The sequence below is a fragment of the Trachypithecus francoisi genome, unplaced genomic scaffold (genome assembly GCF_009764315.1).
Source record: "Trachypithecus francoisi isolate TF-2019V2 unplaced genomic scaffold, Tfra_2.0 Lachesis_group13, whole genome shotgun sequence".
Classification (NCBI taxonomy): domain Eukaryota; kingdom Metazoa; phylum Chordata; class Mammalia; order Primates; family Cercopithecidae; genus Trachypithecus; species Trachypithecus francoisi.
In genome coordinates, this window is record NW_022681458.1 from 30,566,169 (window position 1) to 30,578,125 (window position 11,957).

Sequence of the window (11,957 nt, forward strand, 5' to 3'; positions counted from 1 at the left end):
AGCTACTAGCTCTTTCCCTGCACACATACCCTGAGCTCCAGTCATAACAACGTCCGTGTCATTTTCTTAAATGTCCTTACCTTCTAGTCTTCCTTGGGAACTACAAGACATTATTTAAGACAATACATGAATTCATCTCCTTAAAATGCCCTTCCCTGATCTCTGCAGGCAAATTTAGTATTTTCTTCACTGTGAGGAATGATTTCTTTTTACATGTCTACCTTCACCAGAATATGATACAAAAAAGTGAGACTGCATATCGTGTGACCTTGAGCATGTTACTTAACTTCGGTATGCCTATGTTTTCTTATTTATAATATGGAGATAACAGCACCTACTCATAGGGATATTTTGTGGATTAACTAGGTTAACTCATATAAAGTACTTACAAATGCCTGAAAAATAGTATGGACTCCATAACGTTAATTATTATGGCGATGGTGGTTGTGGTGCTGGTGATATGTAACAGAAACATCCTAGAATAACAGGAGTAGGAGAGACTGTGATATATTCTACATGAAACATGGAAGAAACTCATTAAATATTTTCAGGTGAATGAATCAAAGTGATCAGGGATTACACAATTATAAGATTACAGGGGACCAGCCTGCCCAACATGGCAAAACCCCGTCTCTATTAAAAATACAAAATATTAGCCAGGCATGTTGGTGGGTGCCTGTAATCTCAGCTACTCAGGAGGCGGAGGCAGGAGAATCACTTGAACCCAGGAGGTGGAAGTTGCAGTGAGCTGAGATCGCGCCACTGCATGCCAGCCTGGGTGACAAGAGGGAAACTCCATCTCAAAAAAAAAAAAAAAAAAAGATTACAGGGAAGATGTAATGAAAGTCTTGACCACAGGAGAACAAGGAAGAGAGAGAAAGAGAAGATGAATACTTAAAACATTCATATAGAGCTATACAAAGTGGTAATCAATTGACTGTGAGGTAACAAGGAAGAAATAAAAGCTGTTATAGCATAATTATCTTAGGACCTTCACAAAGCCATAGTTTCGGTGGTAAATTGGGGATATGGCATCAATGTGCTCATTGGCACTATTTCCATTAGACAATGTTGGTCAGCCTCTGATGGGGTTAAGTTACTTTTCTGAGTTATGTAAGACATTTGCTTGAAAGTTTACTATATATTTGTGGCAATCTTTAATCAGTATGTGGTTGTACTTATACATAAGAAAGGATCCAGGTCAAAGATGGTTTATAGCCATATAACCACATAATGTTATGATGAGACTTAAAAGTAAGGGGGGGACAAGAAAAAATGAAACATGTAACAGTTGAAACTTATTTTTAATGTTAATTTTCTCATACCCTATATGGGTTTGCATGGAAAAAATAAATAAGCAATGCAATCCTGGCCCAAAACTCTGTTTTATCCTAGAAGTAAACTGATTTTTGTACATTAATGCAAAATAAAAACAGATACAACTGCATTACCTCTTAATAGTATTTTATTTAAAAGTTCACAATTAGAGCACTTGTAATAACAGAAAACATTTAAATGTAACAAAGGCTGCCTTTGGGGAAAGACTTTTTTCTTATATGTAGAAGGAATGGTGTCCTTGCCCTTACAGTAGGTGGAATTCATAGTGCAGTATGGGACCCCATAGTTAACAGAATCCATCATCTTAAGGGAATGAACCTTACTTCCAAGTTACTCCAAAACCGGGGGAGAGTGTGAATGACAGAAATCTGATTATTTCACTTGGGCCAAGTTGAAATCCAATGATAAAAACAACAAATCTACATAAACACTGTCTACTGATATAGTCCAGAAAACAAAACTGCAAACCAATATTCCTTAAGGAAATCCATACTCTAAAGCAGGAGAATCGCTTGAACCTGGGAGACAGACATTGCAGTGAGCCGAGATCATGCCACTGTACTCCAGCCTGGAGACAGAGCGAGACTTCCATCTCAAAAAAAGGAAAGAAAAGAAAAGAAATCCATACTCTAAACACCTCTGTCACATTTCTCAACTTCAATATCATGGGAAGGGATAATATTCCTGGATTAGCCAAATGGGTGAGAATGAGTATCAAAAAAGAAGCAATACACAAACATCATGATGGAAGGTTCATAAGTTAAATCTATATTTCATTTTATCAAGTTTTTAGAGTATTCTCCTCTGTTAAAGTGTCCTGAGTTTGCAGATACTGTTTTAAAAATAGAGTATCTTAAAGTATAGAAAGAATTCAGAAGATAGGACAGCAAATTTTCCTGCCTTGATCACCATTAATCAGCACCATAAAATGTAAAAAGCTACAAATAAGCACATAGGCAAGCCTAGTCCACCAAAAATACGGTATTAGTAAATGGATGAAATCTCATGAAGAGTAAGTAACTGACGAAGGACTGTAAGGTTTTGAAGAAGTGACTGACACTTTAATTGCAAAAGATATAGAATATTAAGGCATAACAAAGTAAACTGAAATAAAGTTTAGGTATCAATATTCATCTCTGGGAAACCAAGTTGTGAATCAGTTCTTTTAGATAACATGTGGCTCGGGTCTGCATCTCTATGCTGCTTTTCCAGCACTGTACTGCCTGTAGTGGAAAAGACTCTTGGAGTCCACCTTGCGAGATTTCTGCACAGCTTCAGCAAAAAGTTTGGTTACCTGAAAGTATAATGGTAGGAATCAGCAACCTCCATGAGATGAAAGTGAATTTTTAATGAATCAAGACTGAGAAGTCACAAGTGTCTGTCCCTAGTTTTCAACGGGGTATGGAATAAAAGGCATAAAAGTTTCTTATTTGATGGAGACTTTCTGCCGCATCTCAGACCTCACCATGGGAAATCTCTTTTGTATCTCGGACGTCACTGTGAATAAGTTTATTTCTCCTCCCGTAGGGATTAAAACTGATTCTGGATAAAAAATAAACACGATAGGCAGAAAGTTAATGGGTCTCCACTCTGTTTCTCCCTGTGATAAATTCAATGGGTCATGTCCAAGTGAAACTGAACATGCCTCATGCAATCATTTTCTGTGAATTGAACAAGCACTTGTGCTACATCTGGACCACCATTAACCTGTTGCTTTTATGTGGTGGCTTTCATTTAGAAACAATGAAATAAAAGTCTGTATCTTTATTCCATGTCATGCTGTCACTTTTTATTCAAAGGATAATTGTAAGGAGAGAGCCATGGCCATTCATGGCCTTTGATTATCTCAATTGCTTGATCACCAACTGTCCCATTTAAGCCAGGACCTACCATGTTAGCATCATTATTTTAGATTACTAAAAATTCCTCTCTACTCTGAAGATTACGAAGAGGGGAAAAGAGAGATGTGCATCTACTGATTACACTATTAAGGGAGGCACAGAAATAAAACTCCCATCCAGTCTATCTCCAAGGAAAAGATTATACCTGAAAATTAGTGAGGAGAGGGATTCCACTATCAACAGCTGTCCTCCGAATCACATAATTATCATGGACAAATTTAGTGTTGTTGTTAGGAAGGTTAATCACTAGGTCAATGCTGCCATCTCTAATCAATCTGGAAAAATAGACAAATAAAAACTTAAAGACGACAAGCCATATTTTATAGTTAGTTTATAAAATACCAACATAAATTACTCTCTTAGCCATTCAAGTCAATGCCATTCTGAGTTGACTGCCATCTGCCCTCCTCTATTGCTAAGTCGATGTTTAAATTACACTTATATAGGGATTATAATTTTTATTGTGTTCTTGAAGGAATTCTGGTGCAAGTCTAATGGAATGCAGATGTTTGTTTCTCTTTAAAATGCTATCTGTTCACTCATTAAGAATTGGTAATTTGATAGATATTTACTTCTTTTTTAAAAAGAGGTGATCCCTCCACCATTGGATGCCCTTTCACCCCCATGCTCCCACTCCCACATTAAGTCTATTGCCTCCTAAGTAGTGCTAATTATTGTTTTACAACGCCCCAAACAAGGAGCTATTACATCCTTGGAAGCCTACTAAGGTTTGAACACAATGCCATTATTTTATTAAAGTGATAATAATTTATGTGTTGGCTTCTCAAGAGCGCTAACAGATAATATATTGTATAGAATGGCACAGCCATTCTGTAGACTATAATATCTTAAAATAGTCGAGAATTATCTCCCATGCACTTATGCCACATAGATCTTTAAGGGTTGATGCAATGGTATTTCCTGCAGATTCACACAATCTACTGAAATAAAATGTCTTATAAAATCTATAGTGATGACATGGTCTTAAGGCATAAAAATCTGGTCAAGGAATGACCAATTAGATAATCCAATGGATGACATCATCATAGCACTCAACATAGGTTCCTGTATGTAGTAAGTGCTCAACAAATTGATTTATTATGCACAACCTTAGTGAAATATAGCTGGTCATCTTATACTTGATATGCATGTCTATACACAATATAAGTTTGACATGAAATATAAAGTGCTGCATTACATTCTTCATGCTCTCACTTGTTTCCATCAAGGAAGCATCCTTACTAAGCAGTATTGTGAAACACGTTTCATATAACCATGTACACATGACATTATATATTCCACAGTAATGGAGAGTGAAGCTTTACAATCATCCACAAATGTATTCATTTTTAAATTTGTTTTAAAAGACTTGCAATCAAGTAAGGTGAAATATTCATGTACTGGTTCTCAAATCCTCTAAATTATTTCAGAAAACAGTATGCCCAGTTCTTACTTTCTGATGGAAGAGAGGCTGGGATTCTGTCCGTCTTGAGATGGCCATGCCACTGGGGTGGCGGGGACATTGTTGGCGTTGAGCCAGTCTGATGTGGCTTCCGTGGCAAACAGCTGCATTTAAAATGAAAAAATCAATTACTGTATCACAGTGATTTCTTATTTTTGTAGAACATGTAATTTACAACAGAAGAAGACATTACTAAACATGAGAAGTAGTATAATGCCATTGATAGAGACTCGGACTCAGAGTCCAGAGGCATGGGCACTTTAAATATTTTTTTATATATTTGCAGTGATTTAAAAAACTTAACCTCAATTTCATTTGCTTTTGCATTTTAATAATTATACATTTAATTGAATTTAATAATTCAATGACAATTTCTCATAAATTTAATAATTTCTCAGTTATTCATGGCTAATTCCTTGTTATCAGGTCAACAAATCCCCATGGCCACAGGCCCATCATAAGCCTTGGAAAAATTTTTTTTACTCAACCAGGCTTTGTGTGGAGGTATTCACTGCAAAGAAGTTTTGCCTGTAAATGTCACAGCTAGAATCTATAACCTCATATGCAAACAAAAAAGGAAAAACATATGGAAATGTATTGGAACTTTGTCTCAATTGTGCTTAAGCTAAACTTTCTCAGTTTTTAGCTGGCAATGTCTATTGAATTTGTGGTAATTTTGTTAAAAGTTAAAACCAGTCTTTTTAACGATTTTACTCTAAGTTTTGAAACTACCAAGTTAGTTAAAGCTTTCATATCAAAAGGACATATTTTGGGCTATTTCTTTTCCAATATCCTGCAATATTTTCTTTTGTGGACTGATTCCATGCTGACAGAAAACAACTTAAAACTAATGAACATACCTTGAAACCTTCATTGTGTAATTGTTCAGCCACACCAAGGAATCTTGGCCGGAATGATTGCTGAAAAGGAATTTCACAAAATTCACTTTCTGGATATACATGTTCTTCATTTAGTCATATACAACATGGTATTTCCTTACAACGTCTTAAAAGACAATGTCACCTGCTTCCAGATGCTTTATATTCAAAAATGACACGTTTTATCCTTTTAGCCTTCTATGGTGAGTATGAGTTTTAGCTATATCCCAATGTCAATGAAATTCCATCCACATTATCTTGATCTCCGCTTTTCACCTTGTTTTTAACTCCCTTTATTCTCTATTTAACCCACTTGGTCTTTGTAAGTTCAGATCCACCCCAGCTCTACAAGGACCCTTTTCCTGGTCAGGGAGAACTTAAAAGATACGTGGGTTACGAGCCAGTACCGAGTCAGGCTAGCTGTTTTACCTATTCGACCTGCTCTTCTTCTTCTTTTTTTTTTTTTTGAGATGGGGTTGTTTGCTCTTGTCGCCCAGTCTGGAGTGCAATGGCGTGATCTTGGCTCACTGCAACCTCCGCCTCCCGGGTTCAAGCGATTCTCCTGCCTCAGACTCCTGAGTAGCGGGGATTACAGGCATCCACCACCAGGCCCAGCTAATTTTGTATTTTTAGTAGACGGGGTGTTTCCATGTTGGTCAAGCTGCTCTCAAATGCCCGACCTCACGTGATCCGCCCGCCTTGGCCTCCCAAAGTGCTGGGATTACAGGCGTGAGCCACTGCGCCAGGACTCAACCTGCTCTTATTTCTAAATTCTAATTTTGTACTGCTCTTCAATAACTAGGCCATTTTCCTACTAACTCATGCACAAGTTCCTGCAATAATTCAATCATTGGAACTCATTTTTTCATTTACTCGGAGGCAATAAAAAGTTGTAGCTAAAGTATGAGCTCTAAAGTCAGTTAGCTGCATTTCAAATCTTGGCTTTCACCATTCACTAGTGGTGTGTGCTTCAAAATGTTAATGACTTTGGCCTTCATTTCTTCATTTCTAAAACAGTGATGGTAATAGTAGTATTTCTACTTTTTGAGGCTCCACACCTTATTAAACTGTGTGACCTTGAACATCTTACTTAACAACTCTATGATGCAGTTTCCTCATCTGTTACACAGGAATAGTAACAGTTCTTACATTAGTACGAGTGTTCAATAAACTAATTTAGAAGTAAGCACTACATAAGTGTTAGTACTATAATTTCTTACAGTTACTTGCCTATTAATAGTTCTTAATAAATATTAATATAATTAAAATAATTGTTTTTTCAGCCCCCCTAAAGACTAGATTCCTGCCCTTACATCCGAGTTTCCAAGCATGGGTTCCTCTACCCACGATGACACTTACAACCCAAACTGACTGCCCCCTCATTTATATGCATTTCATTTCCACACAGGCTTCTCTTATGCTCCATCTCACTGTTCAGATATTTTCCTACAGTCCATTGCTGTGTCCTTCCTAGGAACCCAGGTGAACCTGTCTAGTGTCCAGCCCTACCTTCCCTGGATTCCCGACCATTACCATCAGGGGTTCCCTAGTTCTGAATATACTTTCCGTGATCAAGAGCTAGTGCTTGCAAGATAGTGGTCAGAATGAAAGAAAAAAACACTAGGTGACCTACCCAAAGATCAAACCCTGACCTTGACTTCATTAACATGAGTGTCTGAGTAACTGAGCTAGCATATTTAAAATCATATACTGTTACAAACATATCCATTCTTCTTTAAATAGGAACATTCTTGTTGGTTTCCCTTGTAAAAAAGTTTTAAACAGATGACATAAGCTGGTTACTTCAGCAAATGTCTTGTAATCTGTTTATAAACCATATTAGCGATGGCTGGAAAAAATCAAAGATCTTATTTCAGAGTCAGAAACTAAGAACTGTGACAATAAAACACATACGATCCTTGCACAATTTTGATAATGTTTAGCCCATAACACCCTCTAATATTTACTTGCAGAGGCTTTCTGAGCACAGATCTAAATCCTAAGAAAAGACCCCAAAGACTATGTTCAAATATAAAATTCTTACAGATTCTGGTCCTCTCAATCCCAGAACTGCAGTTTTATAGGAGGAAACTATTGGCAAATAGAAAAGATAAATGTAACTGGATGAATTTCAGCTGAGGCAGGCTCAGGGGTTATTCATGACTGCCTTATAGAACATGAATTGTAACCAGGCCCAGGACGGTAGCTTTTCATTTCCACTTAGGGCCAAACAGAAAAAATGAGCTTAGATGCAAGAAGCTCATGGTTAGACATAAAAAAAAAAAAAAAGTAAAAAAGTAAAAAATTAAGTAACTCAGTGACATCAAGATAATTGGTTAGACAGAAGAATAAGACAATTCAAGTTTGATTCTCCTCAGAAAAGTCAAAGGGCTAAATTTGATGGCATATAAATTTTTTTTCATGTTTTAAGATTCCTTGGTATATAACAAATATATATATGAAATGTCTATGTATGAAATGTCCAAAATGAACTTCTGAATGTTGTTAAATCCCCCTAATATGGAATATTACATTGTGACCCTCTGCTAAACACAGAATAGACTTCAGTAAGTACCAAATCACATTAGAAGGCTTAGCATAATGATCTCCAACACTTACTACTTGAAACATCAATCATGCACTCAACTTTTCTCAATCTTTTATACTTTCCCCTAGCAAAAATTCCCTGATAACATGTTTGACAATAATAAGTGCTAACTTATTTTTCTCAATCTTTTATACTTTCACCTAGCAAAAATTCCCTGATAACATGTTTGACAATACTAAGTGCTAACATAACTTTTAACCAGGTTTCTAAAGTACCATTGCTCAAGTAGAGTGGTTCTCAAATTGTGGTCCCTGGGAGAGCAGCATCAGCATTACCTGGGAATTTATTAAAAATATGAAAATTTGAACCCCACCCCAGATCTATTGAATCAGGAACTCTGGGAGTGCATCCTAGCAATTTGTTGTTTTACAAACCCTCCAGGTGATTTGGATGCATACTTAAGTTTAGGAAAGTGGGGGATAGGGGATGGGAAGATATCCTCCACTCATTGTGTAATATGAGGTCAAGATTGCATTAACCTTAGCTAAAATCACCATGAAAAACATTGAGGGAGGAGTACTAGAATGTAATTTTTTTCTTTGCCATTTTAAAGTAAAATAAGTCAGCAAGTCCTCAAGACCTGCAGACACCAGGCAGAACCTCATTATGGAGCTGTTTCAGTGTTGTCCCCCAGGTGGAAAAGATAAATATCTAACATGACAGTATTGACAGTTCCCAGCCAGGGAAACACTCTACCTTCTGGTCTGGGTGTTGGCTTCCATAGGCACATTATAAACTTCTATCAAACATGTATTGAACACTTGTGACACATAAAACAGCCTCTCTACAAAAAGAAATTACAGCTGTCAGCTTGCATCTGAGTAGCCTCAGATTTAAAGGCTGATTGAAAATACCTATGTAAGAAACCATTTGTTACTAAAGGTGAAAAGTACAAGCTGATTTATTTTCTTGGAAATGTTTATAAAGAAGACAGTCCTTTAAAAGTGAAAAATGTATATATATTTCCTCCAATGATCATTTTCACATTTATCCAACGCCTGGCTACAGAAAAGAAAGCCAAGTTAATACTATGTGATGCCTGTGGATTCTCCGGGGACCTCGGGATTGGCAACTCTATGGTTGTTCCTAATGATTCCATATTAAAGATAAAAGGTTATTCATGCCACTTGGAGTTGTCTTTTCAAATAAAATGCTTGCTTTGTGTTTCTGAGCGATGCTGAAGCGCAGATGTCAGATTGGTGCTTGCCACTCCACAAGCATCACTGAATAGCCCAATCAGAGAGGAAAACACTGAGTGCTCTTGATCTACTCTAGAGTAAATCATTTATTGTTAAAGGGTCTTCCAGAAAACTTCAAAACAAGGCAGATTGCCTATTCACGGCAACTAAAAATAAATCCTAATGCAATGAAAGGTGGCTAGAAATATTAAAGGAAAATCAAAGATGATTTTTGTTGCCACATAAACCTCTATTATGCCTGTCTTATGTTAGAAATGCCTTGGTAGAGACACAGGGCATGTAATAGATTTACAAAATTCCTTTGACAAAATCTACATCTTGATTCTTTTATTCTAAGTCCTAGTTATAAGATTGATGTTATGAATATTTCAAACTTCCCAGGTACTTTAACCCATCGGATTTAACTTTGGAAGACCAGAAACAGAGAGTCGGTATGTGTTAAGGAGTAGGGTGGGAAATAGAAAAGAAATTTAAAAGTTAGAAAGACTGCCATATAACAAGTTCTCTTGGAACTTCATAAGATAACTCACCTTCAACTAGATGCCTTCCATTGGATTTACTATCCCTAACCCCCATTTATATATTAGCAGTCCTTTTTTGTGCTATTTTCAGTTCTAACTTCAAATATCCAGTGTTTATACAAGTTCTTCTGACCAAGTGGGATCACGTTAAATAAAATGTTTTTTAAAAGTATAATGTATCCTAAAATATGGAACCCTAATTACTTTATCTGCAATTGCTATAAAGCTGCAGTAAAAAGCTGAGATTAGATTTGGCTCCATTCTAAAAAGTAGTCCAGTAAGTTTTATAGCTATTAACTCTCTATTTAGTATATTCTGTCATGCTTTTTCAGTTTATTAGACTAAGCATTTTTAAAAACATCATTAATGAAAATTCTTCATATAGTAATGAAGAAACTACACATTAGCTGATCAGTTTTACCATGGCTGTAAATATTTTCTTAAGTATAATTTTAAGCATTCTTTAAATACTTTTTAATATATTTTTAAATCTGTGTCCATATGCTCTCATGTACAGAAAGTTCTTCTCAACAACTCATGTAGCTGCTAGAACATTTATTTATTTAAAAAGGAAAGCATTGAAAGGTAGACTTTCAATAGACAGCACTCACTGCTTTAAGAAAACATTATTTTTTCTAACCCTTTTTTCCCCTACAAAGCAAAATTCTGTCCACTAATGCCAAAATTATGCAAATACTTCATAGGGATCAATTTAATTTTTGCTTCACATTTCCCTGCAGCACTAGAACCAAACAAGGCACAATGTTATACATCACTGCCTTCTTAAGCTGGCATTTTAAGATGTTAGCACTATTATGATTGGATGTGAAGATGTGGACTAAGGGCATGGTCTCCTCTGAATGCCCCCAGGTCTCACATTAAACTTTAAGCCATAACTGGAAGTTGGGCAAATATTCTCCTACTTGGGACTTAATAATACTTAATATCCATTTATAACGTGATGAGTCTATCATATGGTGTGATTTGTCTCTAAACTGCCATTAAGCTTCACAATTGCAAGTCATCTTGTTAGCTTCTGCTCTAACTATTCACCATCGTCCTTCTGGTACCTTCATAAAGCAAAATCCCAAGTTACTCTTTGCAGAAACTTCTCCAAAGCCACTACCTGTATAGTCTCCCGAGTCTAATTTGCTAATATTAAGACACCCTAATGAGATGGAATCTAAAATAATCACCTACTGGCTTGAGAATGCCTGGTACTGTTCTAATTATATTTTTATTGATTTTTATGTAGCCATGCAGAGTTTGAGCTTATTAAAAGCACAGCGGGGATATTATATAAGACCATTTGTTGTTTTTTTATAGGAGCCAAGAATTACTAATCTAAAATAAAAATGACCAGTTGGGAAGCCTCTAGTAGTTTTTCAGGAAATTTATAAACAGGACAGTTTGTACACATTTGCAATTAGTAATAGTAATAGAAGTAGTTCCAAATAGTAATAAAAAGCATTCCAAATAGTAATAGAAGTTTCCTATCATTTTGCCCTAAGATTTATATTTAACTTACATCAGTAAATTGATAATGCTTTTTTTATTGCATAAAGATATCCATTTCACCCTACTTTGACCTAGAAGGCTTACCAATGAATAATATTTCAAGAACTTCCACAGTATACTATGAAATAAGCTGACTGTATTAGGCCCAGTAAGTCACTACCCTTCAAAAATTTTCAATCTGGAGTGTTAAGTTGAGAAATTTTATTAAATAACGTCCATGTATTCAACTTCGAATCCTTGGCATTTGGTAGTGATTGAAATGTGAAGGACTGAATGAATGAAAGGAAGGAAGGGGAGATGGTGAGGAGAGAACAGATATGATTTCAGTTTGAGAAATGTTGGATTTGAGATATTCAAGTGCAGGTATGCGGCAGATTGTTGGAAATATGGGATGGCTGAGGATGTAAATTTACAGGTGGTAGTTATAGATAGAAGAGTAGGTACTATAGACGTGGATGAGTTGGCAAGGGGGAAAAATCAAGAGACAGAGAAATATCAAGAGAAACAAACAGAGGAAGTGAGACCCAACCTC

The 11,957-nt window shown here is 36.1% G+C and overlaps 1 protein-coding gene across 2 annotated transcripts in view; it reads right to left on the reverse strand.

Moving 5' to 3' along the window:
* Positions 1-1,447: 1,447 nt before the first annotated feature.
* The window catches only part of CPS1 (carbamoyl-phosphate synthase 1), a 133,851-nt gene continuing 123,341 nt past the window's right edge, over positions 1,448-11,957 (reverse strand). For both annotated transcript variants that reach the window (XM_033230408.1, XM_033230407.1), the window contains 4 exons: positions 5,562-5,621; positions 4,693-4,805; positions 3,385-3,514; positions 1,448-2,632 (listed from right to left, as the gene is read on the reverse strand). In XM_033230408.1, the coding sequence (XP_033086299.1) occupies positions 2,534-2,632; positions 3,385-3,514; positions 4,693-4,805; positions 5,562-5,621 (402 nt within the window). In that variant the 3' untranslated portion in view covers positions 1,448-2,533. The remainder of the gene's footprint in view (positions 2,633-3,384; positions 3,515-4,692; positions 4,806-5,561; positions 5,622-11,957) is intronic.